At 42.8% G+C, this 19317-nt stretch overlaps 1 protein-coding gene across 2 annotated transcripts in view; it reads right to left on the reverse strand.

Moving 5' to 3' along the window:
* The window catches only part of CD34 (CD34 molecule), a 122245-nt gene extending 104879 nt beyond the window's left edge, over positions 1-17366 (reverse strand). For both annotated transcript variants that reach the window (XM_063955324.1, XM_063955323.1), the window contains exon 1: positions 17139-17366. In XM_063955324.1, coding sequence (XP_063811394.1) covers positions 17139-17214 — 76 coding nt within the window. In that variant the 5' untranslated portion in view covers positions 17215-17366. The remainder of the gene's footprint in view (positions 1-17138) is intronic.
* Positions 17367-19317: the final 1951 nt, after the last annotated feature.

Genomic DNA, 19317 nt, shown 5'->3' on the forward strand with positions numbered 1-19317 from the left:
GTATTTATGTTTGTTTCTTTCTATAATGTCACCAGGAGGTCTATATATGGCAGTGTGTCCTTTCTACTACTTTCTGAGACAGGGGGGTATATTTACTAAAATTCGTAATTTTCAGAATGAGGTTAAAGTTCAAACACGAATGACATCGAATGTGTGAAATTGCAACTTTTTGAAGTTCTTACGACTAATTTACTATGCTGTCGTATTCTGCATTTTCGTGTATTCCGATGTCGATGTCATTCGTATTTTTTGGCAGTGTTTTACGGGAGTGAATAGTAAAACACTGCCGACATTAACACAATGAATCTCGTCCGTCTCTGTGAGATCCGTGCAGGGCTTCATTGTGCACCTTTTGTAAAAAAAATAATGTGTTAAAAATTTTTTAAAAAAATGCGTGGGGTCCCCCCTCCCAAGCATAACCAGCCTCGGGCTCTTTGAGCCGGTCCTGGTTGTCAAAATATGGGGAAAAAAATGACAGGGGTTCCCCCATATTTAATCAACCAGCACCGGGCTCTGCGCCTGGTCCTGGTGCAAAAAATACGGGGGACAAAAAGCGTAGGGGTCCCCCGTATTTTTTGAACCAGCACCGGGCTCCACTAGCCAGGTACATAATGCCACAGCCGGAGTACACTTTTATTGTGGTCCTGGCGGCCCTGGCATTACATCCCCAACTAGTCACCCCTGGCCGGGGTACCCTGGAGGAGTTGGAACCCCTTAAATCAAGGGGTCCCCCCCTCCAGCCACCCAAGGGCCAGGGGTGAAGCCCGAGGCTGTCCCCCCCATCCAAGGGTGGCGGATGGGGGGCTGATAGCCAAGTGTAAAAAAATCAGAATATTGTTTTTAGTAGCAGTACTACAAATCCCAGCAAGCCTCCCCCGCAAGCTGGTACTTGGAGAACCACAAGTACCAGCATGCGGTGGAAAATCGGGCCCGCTGGTACCTGTAGTACTACTACTAAAAAAATACCCAACATAAAACAGGACACACACACCGTGACAGTAAAAGTTTATTACATACATGCACACCTCCATACATACGAGGCTCGGTCCTCTTCTCCATGTAGAATCCTCGTAGTACCTGTGAAAAAAATTATACTCACATAATCCAGTGTATCTTCTGTTCTTTGTATAATCTACGTACTTGGCAAAAAAACAAACCGGAAACCCGACCACGCACTGAAAGGGGTCCCATGTTTACACATGGGACCCCTTTCCCCGACTGCCAGGACCCCCCCTGACTCCTGTCAAAGAGGGTCCCTTGGGTGGCTGGAGGGGGGGGACCCCTTGATTTAAGGGGTTCCCACTCCTCCAGGGTACCCCGGTCAGGGGTGACTAGTTGGGGATGTAATGCCAGGGCCGCCAGGACCACAATAAAAGTGTCCCCCGGCTGTGGCATTATGTACCTGGCCAGTGGAGCCCGGTGCTGGTTCAAAAAATACGGGGGACCCCTACGCTTTTTGTCCCCCGTATTTTTTGCACCAGGACCAGGCGTAGAGCCCGGTGCTGGTTGATTAAATATGGGGGAACCCCTGTAATTTTTTCCCCCATATTTTGACAACCAGGACCGGCTCAAAGAGCCCGAGGCTGGTTTTGCTTAGGAGGGGGGACCCCACGCATTTTTTTTCGTTACATTTAACACTTTCCCACCCCTTACCACTGATAAACATGCACGGATCTCACGGATCCGTGCATGCCTATCAGAACACGGTAAAAAAAAGCAGGTCTATTTGAAAACTGCTTTTTTTTTACGATTTGTATTTATTCACGGCAGTGTTTGGCTATTGCCGGCAGTGTTTGTGAAATACAAATTTTAGTAAATTACCGAGTTCTAGCAAATAACAGGCGTATTTGACCGATGGTGTATTCATTCGTAATTTTTTTCTTTGACTTCAACGAAAATACGAATGCCCTCATCACTGCCGTGATTTGAGTTTAGTAAATTCCCGAGATGACACTTTGAAGAAAAAACACCATCTCGGTCAAAATCGGGAGCTTAGTAAATATACCCCAGGGAGCTCCAAACAGCTGAAACCAGATTTCCAGGGAAAAAAACAAACAAAAACATTCAAGGTGTTAATATGAAGTGGAATTCTTAATTACCATACACACTTAAAATCATTAGCATTTGTTGGATCCTACTGTTCTAGCTAGAGACAGGAAGACTCAGTGGCTCTTACACAACAGGAGGTATATAGTAAACGAGGGAACCCTATGAGTATCTTGGATTACATAGTGAGTCTCGGGTCATACACCTAGGTACCTCACATTAAGCATACACATTTGTAGGCCGTACGTATGCCTAATGCATAAATGCTACCATGTTGGGAGTTGTTTATGTTGTAGAGCTGCAGACAGTATAGTTCCCTATAATAACTAATGGCTCTCTTGACCCGTATACAAGGGCTTCATTCCTTGTTAGCATTTTTTTTTAAACTTCTGGTATGATTCTTACATCTAACAATCAGCATTATGTAAATATTGGCAAGGGGGGTAATTCCAAGTTGATCGCAGCAGGATTTTTGATAGCAACTGGGCAAAACCATGTGCACTGCAGGGGAGGCAGATATAACATGTGCAGAAAGAGTTAGATTTGGGTGGGTTATATTGTTTCTGTGCAGGGTAAATACTGGCTGCTTTATTTTTACACTGCAATTTAGATTGCAGATTGAACACACCCCACCCAAATCTAACTCTCTCTGCACATGTTATATCTGCCTCCCCTGCAGTGCACATGGTTTTGCCCAGTTGCTATCAAAAATCCTGCTGCGATCAACTTGGAATTACCCCCAATGTTGGTATGATGTAAAAAATAACTTTCAATTAATATTTATTTATTTTTTTCCCATTAATGATTGAATATTTTTGAGACAGGGAGACTAGGTACTGTATCCACACTACTCCATTGTTGTCCTGCTGATACCCTAAACATCTCAAGAAAGTATAGCAAATTTACCAACTTCAGACCAATTATTAGGCAACTATTGGCTTGCTTCTGGTCCAGTTCACAGTAAAAACTGACTTCTATAAGACATAAATTATCATGCTTTCCTGGGAATGTAATAAAGGTAACATTGTAGGTGGTAAATTTCTCCCAAGCTGTGAGTAACTAGAACTGGACCCGCTATTCTGCCTAGTAATCATAAGGTAATTCAGCTCACACAAATGATTAGCAGTATGTAGGTCTAAATTTTAAGGGCTGCTCTTGTGAACTGAATTTCACCATGAGTTGTAAGTAGAGTAGGCACACAGATTTGGAGTAAATCATTACAGACGAGATGTATGTGGAAGAAACCTGTGAAGAGTCATACAACTATAGTGATGGGTGTAGTATGGTATGCCGGCGGCCGGGCTCCCGGCGCCGGGAGCCCGACCGTCGGCATACCGACAGTGTGGTAGCGCGCCACCGAGCCCCTTCGTGCTTGCTGCGCTCGCCACGCTGCGGGCACGGTGGCGCGCTATACGCGCCACGCTATTTATTCTCCCTCCAGGGGGGGTCCTGGACCCCCACAAGGGAGAAAATCTGTCGGTATGCCGGCTGTCGGGATTCCGGAGCCGGTATACTGTACGCCGGGATCCCGACAGTCGGCATACCGAAGACCATTCATAGTGATAACATTCACTGGAAACGTGATATTAGACTATTTGTGCCTGCGTTGCAAGTGCAAAGTGCAACCGTAAACAGGGCGGTATTCAATTCTTTTCTCCCACTTTCACACCCGTACTGTTTCCGCTGATGGGCGTAGTATAATAATTTCAGCTCGCTACCCCCGGGGTAGCGAGGGCACCCGACCCTTTACGCAGCTAAACCTGATTACTATGGGCGCGATATGCATGATAACGGGAATCACTTTAGAAAGGAGATTGGGCGTGATATATCATTTAGATACCACCTATGTTTGAGCACAAATGCAATTTCCCATTGTGCTGACATCTCAGGCAAGTTCCACTAATGAGTCCAATACAGTGGGCTCCATTTATGAAGTGTTACATTTGATTATATTAGGAAACGTACGCCTACTGTAGATTTCAACCAAAGTGCGCAGATTGGTGAAGTGTATGCTTGCGCCAGGCAATGGAAGAGTGTTCCTTTCAAAATTTTAAGCCTATAGATGTGGGTTTGTGTGAAGGGCATTTTGGAGCAAGTGAGGGACATATGGGTTGGGGTCATTATGTGATAAGAGATGTGGGCGTTCTCAGTGGTGCAGCGAAAGGGGGGTGGGTTGGTACTAATTACCCAACGGTGCCAGGGGCCACCCACCCTCTCACCTGTCGGCTGACAGCACCCTCTATCCCCAGCCTATCACATGTTGCTGTGTGCTGGTTCCAGGGAGGCTGCTGCCACTGAGCACAGCAGTCTCCTATTCCTGCTGGGGGGAGCAATCACACTGATCGTGCCCCCCTCCTGATTCTCACCTTTGGCTGAAGGGCGCACTGTGCTCCCAGTGCTGGTTGGTGCCGATTCACACGCTTATAAAGTACTTGATTCATGTGTTTTTAGGGGGCTTGGTCACACCTTTGCGATAAGTTCACGCCCCCTTTATTGCCCGACCTTGACAAGCGCTCTACAGCTTTGGATGTGCTGTTTTTTTAACTGTTTTTAAAATTAAGGGAAATAGTGGGTCTATTGTGTACTGGACAGTGCTGCGTGCACGGTGCCTCGCTACGCTTGGCACACTAATTTATTCTCCCTCTATGGCTGTCGTGGACACCCACAGAGGGAGAATATATTGGGATTGTGCCGGTTGGGATCCCTGCGTCGGTATTTCAACCGGCGGGATTCCGTCCGGCGGGATCTTGACCGCATCCCAGCTGCACGTGTCCTTCAAAGTATATCAGGATACCAGTTACTGAGCTAGACTGACATGTTGCGCATCTGAGCATTTAATAGCACAGTGTAAGGTAGATGATGGAATGTCATAGTTGGAGGATCCAAAATAGACTTCAGATAATTTCAGCTTGTCCCACAATAGCTGCAACCTGAGAGTCTGTTCTAAATTAGTCATATAGTATTAAACTATGACATGTGGAAGGAACTAGCAGGGTGGGACCTTCTGCCATCTGGAAACAACTGATAAAATATGTCCCTTTTTCACTGAGTGCCAGACAGGATGCGGGAGCAGTGTGTTCTAAAGCATGCGAGAATAAACATAGGAAGTCAGTCTGCACCATGACATCACTCTGGCATAGTATCCTCTCTCATCAGGCATCTAACTAGCTTGAATCTTCTCTGATAAGACAAAGGAATGTGTGAGGGGCAACACTAGGTGTGTCGTGCTCAGTGTGTTCATTGTGGCACATTACTACAAACTTTCCAAAACCATAGTGACAGAAAAATGCTTATTTTGGTAAATGAATGAAATATAAAAATACAAAAGCTTAAGGGGAATATTTATTAATTATCAGGACTTGGGGCGTTATTCAGGTTGCATCGCTAATTGATGCGACCGCAATAACCTCGGCGGCAGCACTGCACACTCGCAGGTCACATCCTGCCCATGCGTGTGCAGTTAATGCAATTGGGTTGCATTAACTGCGAACGCCTCTGAATGATTGACAGGCAGAGGCATTCGCGGGGCGGGTGGGAATCTACAATCCTAGCTGAATAGGGTCCTTGGACCGGATAATTATAATTTCTTATTACCACGTACTGTATCACAGCAATAAGATATTAGGATCACTGGAATGTAACAGAAAAACACAAGCAGGGGCAGGGGCTCTGATAGGAGTGTGTTTCTGCAATGTGTAAGTAGTAAATTCATCGCTTATGCAATCACTTGCGTCTGGGTTTGGTACCCAGCCACGTCTGTTCACTGCACATGTGTGAGAGCCCAGTTTTTGACGAGAGATCCTATGTATAACTCTCCTGGTAACTTTTCTGTAATGTAGCCCATAGGCTACAATGGTTACGCCATCTGAGGCATTCTACAGTATTTTAGCAGCCACATAGAAACCTACAGGGGCTACTTTTGTGATCGAAAACAGGAGGATGCATCAGATATCTCTAATAACTGCTGCAGCACCCCACACTTACAGTCAGGTGATCTTTAGTACAGTATTTACGGATGGTTTTTTAGGGGGCGGGGGACATCCCGCAATTATTGTTTGATGAATATGCCACAAGTGTTTGCAAGTTTAGCTACAGTAAAGATTTTAACATTCCGCACTATGGTCTTTCATCTCTCCTTTTTTTTTTACATGTCATCCGCATGAATCAAAGGATTTAGGTGATTCAAGCACTTTATAGAATATATACTGATCATTTAATGTTTTGTCACCTATTCGTGTGTATGTTTTGGTAGCGTCAAGTGTTGCGCTATATTATATTTATCATGGTATAGTGTGAGATGCTGTGTGTTTGTGGACTATTACAGTGTTATGCAAGTCTATGCCACCACTAACAGATTGATATGCACTTACAGTATCAAGAACTTTACAATTAATTATAGAGCTTTTTCTCAGTGATTGTAATCTGTATATAAGTTGGGAAAACAGAAGCAGAACACTGTAACTGAGGGACTCTGCATATGGATGTGGGTGTGGTACTGTGTGTAATTGTTAGCATTTTTTTGTCTGGCCTTAACCAAGTGACAGAATTACTGCTATTGTAGGGGTATTGCTGCAGTGGGGACCTGGGGACCGGGTCGGACTGGCCTACAGGGTAAACCCCTTGGGGGCCCCATGGCCTGAGGGCCCATCCCCTCCTTTAGGACTCAGGTTCCAGACTGTACACTCGACTTATACATTATACATATGTTATATAATACTGCACAGGACTATTGCATGTTTTCTACAGTGCTTTGTTGTTATTTATCTGGTACATTATTTTGCATGGACTAGCAGCATTTACTATACATACCTCCCAACTGTCCCCATTTTCACGGGACAGTACCGTTTTTTTTGGTACTATCCTGCTGTCCCACTCGCGGGCAGCAGTGCACAGCTCTGCTTAGTGCAGCATCTATAAACAGGAGACGGAGCGACTGGGGGCATGCCAACAGCTCACAGAGCGCTGGCCATGTCCCCACAGTTACGAAAATGGCAAACGTGGCTCACGATTGCGGCATATCAGCAAAGCCTTTTTAGGACGGGCATGGATTCCCTTTTTCAAAGGTCACGATGTTGGGAGGTATGCTATATATTGATAAAGGGGCTAAGAGAATGCACTCTCTAATTGTTAGCTAGGCCTTGGTGGTGGGCCCCTACGACTACATTCTCCCAGTGGGCTTCATCATACCCAAGTCCGACACTGCTTGGGGATGAAGGGCATCCAATATCCTTCTGTGGCCCATGCTCTGAATGCTCTGAAAATGGTTGGGGCTTCACTGAGCATGCAAAAGCACCGTAATACTCAGAAAAGCTGGGTGGGGGTCTTGGAAGGGTAAACTGACATTGCTGGGCCCAACGCTATGTTTTCCTATGCAATATTGTATTTCCCCTGCTTTAACCACTTCCCCTGTTTCACTATATCTGTACATTAAGCCCTGGAAACTACTGTTTTTTACATATTCTCACACATTCACGTTCATCATCACTCATAACTGTACTAGCACAGTAACTGACAGTCTTATTAATTAATTAATTAAGTAATTAACAGTTTCTTATATAGTGCAGCAAATTCCATTGCGCTTACAATTGGACACAATGATACAACAAAACTGGGTAATAAACAAACAGTCAGAGGTAGGAAGGCCCTGCTCGCAAGCTTACAATCTATAGGGAAATAGGCATTGATACACAAGGAAAGGCATTATCTATTGCATATTTGTCCACTGGATTGCAAAGATTCTAGGTGGGTTGCATGATATCACATCACAGCACAGCAATGATGAACCCTGGTCAGAAAGAAAGGAAAGTGAAGAAAGATAAAATATGTGGATAATATGTGCGGACCGTACAGTGGGGATATAATCAGATAGGATAGCTTATGAAGATTGAGTGAGCAGTTATGAAATGTGATAAGCTAGCCTGAAGAGGTGAGTTTTCAGGGAACGTTTGAAGGTTTGGAGACTAGGGGAGAGTCTTATTGTGCTTGGTAGGGCATTCCCCAGAGTGGGTGCAGCCCGAAGGAAGTCCTGCAATCGTGCATGGGAGCAAGTAATGAGTGTGGATGAGGGACGTAGATCTTGTGAAGATCGGAGAGGTCAGGTTGGGAGATATTTTGAGATGAGCGAAGAGATGTACATTGGTGTAGTATGGTTAATGGCCTTATGTGTGAGTAAAAGTATTTTATATTGAATACGTTAGAACACAGGTATCCAATGGAGGAACTGACAGAGTGGATCTGCAGACAATGAACATCTAGCAAGGAAGATTACCCTTGCAGCTGCATTCAGAATGGATTGTAGTGGTGAGAGTCTCTTTTAGTAAGACCAGTAAGAAGACTATTGCAATAATCAATGCAGGAGATAATGAGAGCATGGATTGGAGTTTTTGCAGTGTCTTGTGTAAGGTATGGTCGTATTTAGGATATGTTTTTTAGATGCATGTAACATGATCTTGAGACAGATTGAATGTGGGGAGCAAAGGACAGTTCTGAGTCAAGTATGATACCTAGGCAGCGAGCTTGTGGGGTTGGAGTGATTGTTGAGTTCTCAACAGTGATAGAGATATCAGGTTGGTAACTACTATTGGCCGGTGGAAATATAAGTAGCTCTGTTTTGGAAATATTAAGTTTGAGGTGGCGAGATGACATCCAATATGAAACAGCAGAAAGGCATTCAGTGACCCTGACCAATATAGATGGTGACAAATCTGGGGAGGATATGTAGATTTGAGTATCATCTGCGTACAGATGATACTGAAATCCAAAAGAGCTGATTAGTTTACCAAGAGATGAGGTATAGATTGAGAAATGCAGAGGACTTAAGACCGAGCCTTGTGGTACTCCAACTGAAAGAGGTAGCGAAGAGGAGGTGGATTTAGAGAAGCGAACACTGAAGGAGCGATTAGATAGGTAAGATAGGAACCAAGAGAGGACTGTGTCTTTAAGACCTAGGGATTGTAGTGTTTGTAAGAGAAGAAAATGGTCTTATCATCATTACACCATAGCAGATAGCTTTATAACGTATAACCTATTATTATGCTTAACGCAAAGAAAAAAAAAAATTAAACCATTTTGTTAATAGCATATGAAATGGCAATTCATCACTAGTGTAAAGTAAAATTGGTTATAAATCATTTTCAAATTCTGCCATTCATTTCCAGGCACTCTAGTGTGGGTGTATTCACTTAGAGGTGCTTTTGCAATAATATTGAATGTAAAACCAGGAATGCTTTGCATTTATTATTTTTTGACATAAATATTATTTCCTTTTAGAAAACCTTCCTCTTAGTAAATATATCCCAAGTCTGTCACTGCTCAGCCAGTAGTTGCATAGCAAATGAAGTGCTCAGAAATGTTATTTCAGTTCTCTGTTGTTTCTGAATTAAACAATATTTTCATAATGGGCCCAAATGGGTAACCAACAGATGTTATGTCGCTGTAAGTGAAGGTGGGTACACACTTAGCGATATAGTGAACTATATCACTAAATTTCTTCCTCCTGAGCGATATAGTTTACTATATCGCCCAGTGTGTATGTTGCCGCCGAGCGAAGCACGACCCCGCTGGTTATTTTTGACAGTCTCGGCCTTGCATGCAGCTCAATTTGGACTCATCGTCCAAAGCTGCATGCTCAGGCTGGTCGCGTGTGAATGACCTCTGTCGGGCGGCCCGGTCTGGAAGGGGAAACACTAGACGATGTCGCTCACCGAGCACATCACCTAGTGTGTACCCACCTTAACAGTTTTGTTTGCCATTTTTCTGAACTATAAATTACATTGATAAGCTATTAATAAATATTGGGGGAGATTTATCAGGTATCAACCAATCAGCTTCTGTCATTTACAGTCTGTGTTTGACAAATGATAGGAATTGATTGGTTTTTGTTTTCTCTCTCCACTTTATCTCTCTCCAAACTTTGATAAATCTCCCCCATATAACTATGGTGATCCAACCTCTTTAAATATAGATGCATCTTCTATTTTACTGAGTACAGTACATACTATCATTTTGCTTACAGACATTTTAGGCTGTAAGTGTCTACGAGAAATGTCCTTTGATTATTTTCCAGCAGTGTAAAGGTGACAACTATTGGCTACAGTAATGGATATAACTTTGCTTAAAACCCACTTGATTTTCCCAAGTGGAAGATAAATGATGTAATTACTATGCACTGCCACCGTACATGTCTACAGTACAAATAGGTTTACCTCCAGTCTATTTTAGCCACTGGTATGCACCTCTCCTTGGGTAGACACACAAATTTAGTAGAACCAGGAAAGCCACGCTCAGCTTCAGACTCTCTGGTTTGCCTCTCTTCCCCGCCCAATGGGGGTGTGCCGCGAGTCACGCCCCCCTGATTTGCGGCACGACCCTGTGAGCCATGTCTGCTCGGCCCCAGTGACGCGTGAGTGCCCCAGTGCCGTGCACACGTTCACAAATGCCAAAGTAGCGCCTGTTGTCCGTCCCTGCCTTCATGTACACAAATTTACCCTGAATGGGGTGTTATTAAACATTTACAAGCATAATGGGTTACCTAATAAACTTTTTAGATGCCCTTATATCCACTGAGCAGCACAATTACTTGCACAATCAAGCACAGACAACAGGTGTCACACTAGTAAGTTGGTGGTTCACTTTATCAGCATCCTGCAGTACTACTGTTGGGGATCACTAGCTCAAGTGATATATGGATGTCAAGGAGAAGGTTTATCTGACCTTCTAAAAGGGCAAGTGGGGTTTATAGTAACCAATCAGATTGTAGCTAACATTTAATAGAATGTACTAAATAATTGATAGCTAATTGATAGCTAGAATATGGATGTTATGGGAAACATCTACACTTAGAAGTATTGTCTTTTGTGTTATCCTATCATTGTTAACTTCATTGGAACTTCACTTTTCAGTAGTGAAAAAAATGAGGCAAGCATATGTATATAATTTGTTAGGCAGTGCTGTCTAAAGTTCACATTTCATAACAGACTCCACAATTTATTACGACTACTATCAGCACATTGCAAAGTAGCCTAAACTAACTTGCAGGCTTGTTTCCTTATTGAGCAAATTTTGATTTATTATTACGATACTATTATTCATAGTTTGTTCCTACAAATGACAACATAAAACAGATGTTGTAAGAGATACGGTATATTTCTCCACAATATTTCCTATGGTGGCAGCAGGCAGCATAGTGATGTGTGGGCTTTAGATCTGCAGCTGTGTACTTTGTCAGAGGTGCATTTATAATTGAATTAATATCTGGGGCAGTCCATCTGGTTAGATTGGGATCAACAGCCCCCCCCCCCTTCCTCCTTTCCTTCCTGTTCCACCCAACTTGATCAAAGATCTGATTGTCTTTTCTGATATTCTTATTGTTGGTTGATAGAAAACATCCTGCACAGATGAGAAATAGGACAGAACTATTATCAGTTTCATATATTTCCAAAACATACATTAACTAATCCATGACTTAAGTATCAATGCATTCTACTCAGGGGCATAGCCAGAACTTTGTGGGCCCCATAGCAACATTTTGAAGGGGCACCCATCCCACTTCTCTTCAGCAGTTGTTAATATTATGCCCTATAATCATACTTGCCAACTCTCCCGGAAGCTGCGGGAGGCTCCCGTTTTTTGGGGTAGCCCCCCGCACCCCCGGAAGAGTAGGCAGGTCTCCCGCATCCTGCTCACACCCTAGTGATGCGGGCAGGATGAAGAGATACACTGCCATATTCGTGAGTCCGTGGGGTGAGGAAGGGGTTAAATTGACGCAAATCGCATTGTTTCAGCCCCACCCCCTTCCTGCGGACCCGCAAATTGCGGCATTTCCCAATGTGGGGGTGGGCTTAATGATGTCACAGCCCGGCCCCGCCTCCGGAAGTCTCCTGCTACGTCTCCTCTCCGGGCTTCTCCCGGAGAGGAGCTATTTAAAGTAGGCAACTCTGCCTATAATAGTGCCCTAGTTCATTATCTGAACCATAGTAGAGCCTTATTTAATTTTATGCCCCATAGTAGTGCCCTCGTTTCTTTTATGAATCGTAGTAGTGCTTAAGTTCACCCTATGTCACATTTCAGAGCTGCCAGTACACATTATGCTGTATAGTACCCTCAATTCACATTATGATATGTAGTGCTCTCAATTCATATTGTGCCTCATTACAGTGTAGGTTCATATTATATAACATTAAAATGGCCTCCAGTTCATTTTATACCACACTACAAAGAAAAGGTCCAGGGGCATAGCTAAATATATTGCAGGCCCCAAGGAAATAGTTTTGAAGGACACCTATGTACCACCCAATGGTGAAAAATGTATATAACACATGTAACTTTGACAGGGAAGATGGGCCCCTCTCAGGTCCGGGCCCCATAGCAGCTGCACTGCCTGCACCTATGGTAGCTACGCCCTTGATTCTACTTGTACCCAGTGTCGGACTGGGGTATGTAGGGCCCACTGGGGGAATGCAGTGGTAGGGGCCCATGTTTAGGGGTGTGACCAGTATCTAGAAGGGGTGTGCCCAGCCACCACATTGGTTTGCCTAACCATTTTGCAAGTGTTGGTCCCCTAGATAAATATATACAGAAAATACTGTAGTGCATTGAAGATAATGTACTAGATTAGTAACAGTACAGTCTGGAACCTGATCCCTAGAGGAGGGGGTGGGGCCCCAGGCAGTAAGGCCCACCGGTGGTTTCCCCTGTACCCCTGTGGGCCAGTCCAACCCTGCTTGTACCACACAGTTTCCACAGTGGAGACACCATACGTGACAAGCCTAAATTACATTTCCTTTGCTTCAAAGAAGAGCTAAATTAGTTGCAAGTGTTGTGCTCTGTTCCATTGTGGATCCTTCTCAATTCCTGGCGCGTTATCAGATTCATTTACACTTCTGTCCTGCTATGCCAGATTGCCTTATTGGAAACATTACACAGGAAGGGAGTTCCTTGAGAAATGTTTAAGACTGGACAATGTTTGCACATATCTATTATCCATCCACATGGACTTGAAATGTGTTAGTCATGAGTAAAACTTAACTCTTTTCCTCTCATACATATAAAATGGTTTTGTTAAATTAAGAAGACTTATGTGTTAACTACAAAATTTTACATTGAGTACAGTAGAATGACACACCTATGAGTAAAAATAAACTGTATTACTCTTGTAGATAAAGTAGAATTTCAGGATTATTGGCCAGATTTATCAAGCCTTAGAGAGTAATGAATTGCACGGTGATAAAGTACCAACCAATCAGCTCCTAACTGTCATGTTACAGGCTGTTTGAAAAATGACAGAAGCTGATTTGTTGGTACTTTATCACCGTGCAATTTATCACTCTCCAAGGCTTGATAAATCTGGGCCACAGCCTGTAACATGGCAGTTAGGAGCTGGTTGGTTGGTACTTTATTACCGTGCAATGTATCACTCTCCAAGGCTTGATAAATTTGGGCATTAACAAGGTAAGTAAAGCTCGGATATAGACCTGATTTAACCTGGCTGATCATGTTCAAACATTAAAGAGTTTTGAGATTTTGCTCTGGAACTAGGCAAAATAGATATAGTTTACAAATACTTGATATAAGTAAATCTCAGTCATCTTTATTACTGTTCTCTGGAAAAAGTCATATGGCTGCCAAAAGTCTTCCAATTGTTGTTTTTTTGTTGTCATACCACACTTTTTGCCTGTAGACCCCCACTTTTTCCTATCCAGTTCTGCATGGAGAATGATAGGAAGAAGGTTTGTAGGGCGCTACAAAGTTATAGTTCAGTCTCGAGTGGTTCGAGGACCAATGGCGTACATACAGCCTAGGACCCCAGGTCATCTTAATCTGCCACTGCTGGAAACCATGGATCTGTGCAAATGGCTTAATACCCATTAATTATAAAAGCCATTAAACACATTGTAAATCTATTATAGATTTTGTCTATATAATATTATTCTATATATTTGATATTACACACATTAAATGAGAAGTATAGGTTTATGTTCATTAAATAAATATGGACATAGCTATCATATAAATCCTTACTCTGGAATGGTGTAAACTTCTACATACCTAAGACAGATCATTACTTGGAGCGCTGAGGCATATTCTGTAGTGACTTGGAGCTCCTATAGGTCTAATTTACAGTTAGGACTCAGTGTAAAGGGTGCAACCTTAGATTTACCCCTGTGTCATGTTATTGCACTTATTTATTTTGTATTATTATTAATTAACAGTTTCTTATATAGCGCAGCATATTCCATTGCGCTTTACCATTAGAACAGTAATAGAACAAAACTGGGTAATTATGCACTTGTCTTTTCCCCCTAAGACATTAAAGGACCCTTAATTGCGACATACTGTTCTGCAGAATGAGGCTCAAAGCAACATAGAGAGGGTGATGTATCAAACCATGGAGAGAAAAAAAATGGGGAGAGATAAAGTACCAACCAGCTTCTGTCATTTGACTTTTAGGATCCTGATTGGTTGGTACTTTATCTTTCTCCACTTTATCTCTCTCATAGGTGTGAAACATCTACCCGATATACAGTTGAGCAGGCATGTCCAAACTGCGGCCCACCAGCAGTTGTGAAACTACAAATCCCAGCATGCCCTGACACAGTTTTGCTGTCAGAGAATGCTAAAGATGTGTCAGGGCATGCTGGGATGCGTACTTTCTCAACAGCTGGAGGGCCGCAGTTTGGACATGCCTGCAGTAGTGGCTGTATCCGAGTTGCATGCAAGTCTATTTTGTGGATGAATCTTACAAGTTCTAACACTGCACATGCTCCATATTTGAGCGCAATAATCTATGGGGGTCATTCCGAGTTGTTCGCTCTGTATTTTTCTCTCGCAACGGAGCGATTAGTCGCTAATGCGCATGCGCAATGTCCGCAGTGCGACTGCGCCAAGTAAATTTGCTATGCAGTTAGGTTTTTTACTCACGGCATTACAAGGTTTTTTCTTCGTTCTGGTGATCATAATGTGATTGACAGGAAGTGGATGTTTCTGGGCGGAAACTGGCCGTTTTATGGGTGTGTGTGAAAAAATGCTACCGTTTCTGGGAAAAACGCGGGAGTGGCTGGAGAAACGGAGGAGTGTCTGGGCGAACGCTGGGTGTGTTTGTGACGTCAAACCAGGAACGAAACTGACTGAACTGATCGCAGATGCCGAGTAAGTCTGGAGCTACTCAGAAACTGCTAAGAAGTGTCTATTCGCAATTCTGCTAATCTGTCGTTCGCAATTTTGATAAGCTAAGATTCACTCCCAGTAGGCGGCGGCTTAGCGTGTGCAAAGCTGCTAAAAGCAGCTTGCGAGCGAACAACTCGGAATGACCCCCATTGCGCATGCGCATTAGCGACTAATCGCTCCGTTGCGAGAAAAAAATACAGAGCGAACAACTCGGAATGACTCCCAATGTGCAATTCCTAGTCATACACCACTAAGTCGCACCTTCATTTGAGGCTGAATGAGCATGGCTGGCTGACAACAGGGCATTTGCACATGGGATAAGGGCCTGATAGGTATGCTAATGCAGCTGCAAGTGCAAGTTTCTCCGCAATGCAGCTGCTGAGATCAGAAATGAAGAGACACCCACCGAGCTACCACAACTCATTCGCAATTGCATGCACATACGCAATCTATACGCAAGAACAAGGAACATGGGGCTTAAAGGTAGCCCTATGGCTACGCAAACTGGACCCAGCAGTTCACGCAGACGCCATGTTTTTTTATGTTAGAGTTTGCAGCTGATGTCAGATACACTCCCCCAAAACGGCCATGACATGCCTGCATTTTAAGAACCATTCCCCGTTAACACCATGTTAACACCCCTATATGGTCACTTCATGTCAATCACTTTATGATGGATTCCTCATTGTGTGCGGGTTTGCAGCGGCACCATAATGCACGCGCAAAGCAAACGCAGCACATGTGCAGTCTGCCGATAATCGCTCAGTTCCATGGAACATCGGTTTGCGTACTTCTCTGAATCAGGCCCAAAGTGCAGTGAAGGTGTGCAGACAGATTTTTGGGCTATGCTGAGATGTGCATACGCAGAGATCCATCTGATGTTTTGCAGCAGGATGTTGCTGATGCCAGGACGCACCAGTAAAGAGAGCAGCTATTTAAACAAACGTATAGATAGGGACTGCGATGTCATACAGATACATACTGTACAATTTGGCGCGTGGGTGAATATCCACTTTCCAAGTTCCATGCCCACAGCGTGAGAGGAATTGCGGCCAAATTGTGTCCATGTAAGAACAAATAACAATTGTTAAGACCTGGTGTAAATGCTTTTAAAATGTATATTCTATATACAAATCTAATATCTTAGCCATATGAGTGACATATTATACCCTCCGACACATACAAGTGATAACTATATTAGTAAACTGTGTAAGGAACACATGAGTCTTGAAATAAATGATATAAAAACATGTTACAGAAAATAATTAAATAATTGTAACATTTCTGATACCTATTCTTTCCATTAACAAAATTATGTATGTGTATATATATATATATATACACACACACACACACACACACACACACACACACACACACACACACACACACACACACACACACACACACACACAGTGTAGCAGAACTAGAGTAGATGTGTTTATATATATATATATATATATATACAGTATATGATTTACTCCTTTAAACCAGTTTAATGACATTGACATTCAGTAGCATTCTAATTGTATGACAGTAAATAAATTGCTGTAATGCATTGTCTTACAGCATGCTATACATCAGTTATTTCATCCACAGTTCACAATGTAAGGTAGACATGAGCATTTACTCATATTGCAGTAGGTGGAACAAATAGCAGGCAGAGATACAACTAAAGTAATTGAATTAATAAAAAACACAAGCTGTACTTGTATGCATAACTCTGATTATGTACGTATGAAAGAAAAAAAAACAACATTGCTGGACAAATTGAAGTTGCACATGTGGGAAATACTCCACATAAACCTATTGAATGTATTATTTTACCAACATTCTGTGCAAAATGCCTGAAGACAAATTAGCAGCATTCCAGTATTAACCAGAGCACAGACCATAAATTACTTAATCCATGCGTTGTTGTTACTCACCACCCAGAGTCAGGATGCTCAGGATACCAAACAAAAGTCGCCACTTTATCACAGTTGTTAGATTGCACAGAAGCATCTTTAGAGGTTATCCTTGTATCAGTGACTAGAGCAGCAGAGGGACCAGATCCTATCTTGCCTAACAGTGTGAGTTTAGTGATGTGTAGGGTCAGAGCTGCAGAGGGTGATGTGGGTTTCAGCTACAAGCAGAAGTGAGGTGGAGTTACCAGTGTCCCATAACTCATATGATATGTTTATATACACCCCTCAAAATGCAATTACGTAAACTAGGGGGAGGATTGACTTTTGCATGCCAGAGAATCTACTTCTACAACTGAAAAAATTCCATCTATCTGAAAATGCAGTATATGCTGTGCAAGATAAGAATGTCTCATTAGTCATCATAACTCACTCTTCTTTTTGAGTATACTTAACTGTTGTAATGTTATGTAATATATATTATGTGTAGATATGTAGTTTTTCTTATTACTCTAAGTGCAATGAATTAGCATAGAAAATGTTATTATCTGAATATTTGAATATCATTCTTTCTGAGATTTGAAATGTATTTCAGTTAGATATTTTCACAAACACAATATAGTAAATATAAGACTTTAACACAGCAATAAAATATACATTGAATTATTTTATCTAGAACACACATTAATGAACAACAGAACTTGTGTTGTTTGGTAACAATGACAACACTAATGGCTCAATTTACTAAAATTGGTGATTTTGACAAATGGCACTTCATTACATTTCCCCCTTACTGTGCCTTTCTCACAATCTGTAGAACTCGATCTGGAGCCTTGCATTACAAATACTGCTCAACGTCATCTGTTGACCAGATGTAAAACATCTACCCGTCTGTGCTGAAAAAGCTCTGTGCCAAACTGAACAGGAAGGGAATGCCCCCAATTTTCAGACTCTTCTCTTTGAATTCATCAGGCTTCTGCATTGCTCTGTATATGACTTGTTATGACTGGCAAAAGCTGGTCATTTATAAAATGCTTGTGTATGAGCAATAACATTGTAATACTGTCATCATGGCATGCATATCTATTCTACTAGGTACACATGCAGGCACAGGCTTTATAATGAGACAGTGCTTAGAGCCTAATTCAGGCATGATTGCTCGCTAGGTTTTTTTTGCACTGCTGCGAGCAGATAGTCGCCGCCCATAGGGGAGTGTATTTTCGCTTTGCAAGCGTGCGATCGCATGTGCAGCCGAGCGGTACAAAAAAGTTTTGTGCAGTTTCTGAGTTGCCCAGAACTTACTCAGCCGCTGCGATCACTTCAGCCTGTCCTTGCCCGGAATTGACGTCAGACACCCGCCCTGAAAACGCATGGACATACCTGTGTTTTTCCAAACACTCCCAGAAAACGGTCAGTTGCCACCCACAAATGCCTTCTTCCTGTCAATCTCCTTGCGATCGGCTGTGCGAATGGATTCTTCGTAAAACCCATCACACAGCAATGATCCGCTTTGTAGCCATGCAACAGTTATGTCCTGATCGCAGCGCAGCGGAAAAACCTAGCTTGCGATCAGGTCTGAATTACCCCCTTGGTTTCCAACTTAATAGCAGTAGGTTGGAGATGTAAATACAGTTTTATTGTTACCAGCAGCTAGGTTCGCAATTCTGCAAAGGCGGGGAGGGCACATTTACAGGGGTGATGCTTTCGGGATATTGCACAACCCTTTCCCGCGTACCTACAGAATAGCGTGATTTTTCTGACATCCTTGAGGACAGATTTATTTTTATACCTACACTTTCTGCTTCTACTATTTCCAGCTGTCACATTTTAAAACATGGATCTTGCACAGCTTAGGCGCAGATTGGTTTTGTGGGGCAGTTCCATAATGATGTGCGTGTGCATCTATTAATATTCAAAGTGGACAATTAGACGCATTGGTGCAAACAGAAACACTCACAGCACATTTGGAAATCACCTGCAGTTTTATTTGCCCACTAGCCCGGGATGTGTATGAGTTTCCCGAAATTTATTGAGTTTCCCACATTCCCCGGAGAGTAGCTAACCCTACTTGAACTTCTCTACTTTCTCAGTGCAATGTTCGGAATGGGGGCATTGTGATGCAATTTGCTGTAAATCACATAATTGGAGTCCAGCACCCCCTAAGATGTTCACTAATCACAACATTTTGCTGCAGGAGACCAGG

Source organism: Pseudophryne corroboree, chromosome 2 (assembly GCF_028390025.1).
Source record: "Pseudophryne corroboree isolate aPseCor3 chromosome 2, aPseCor3.hap2, whole genome shotgun sequence".
Lineage (NCBI taxonomy): Eukaryota > Metazoa > Chordata > Amphibia > Anura > Myobatrachidae > Pseudophryne > Pseudophryne corroboree.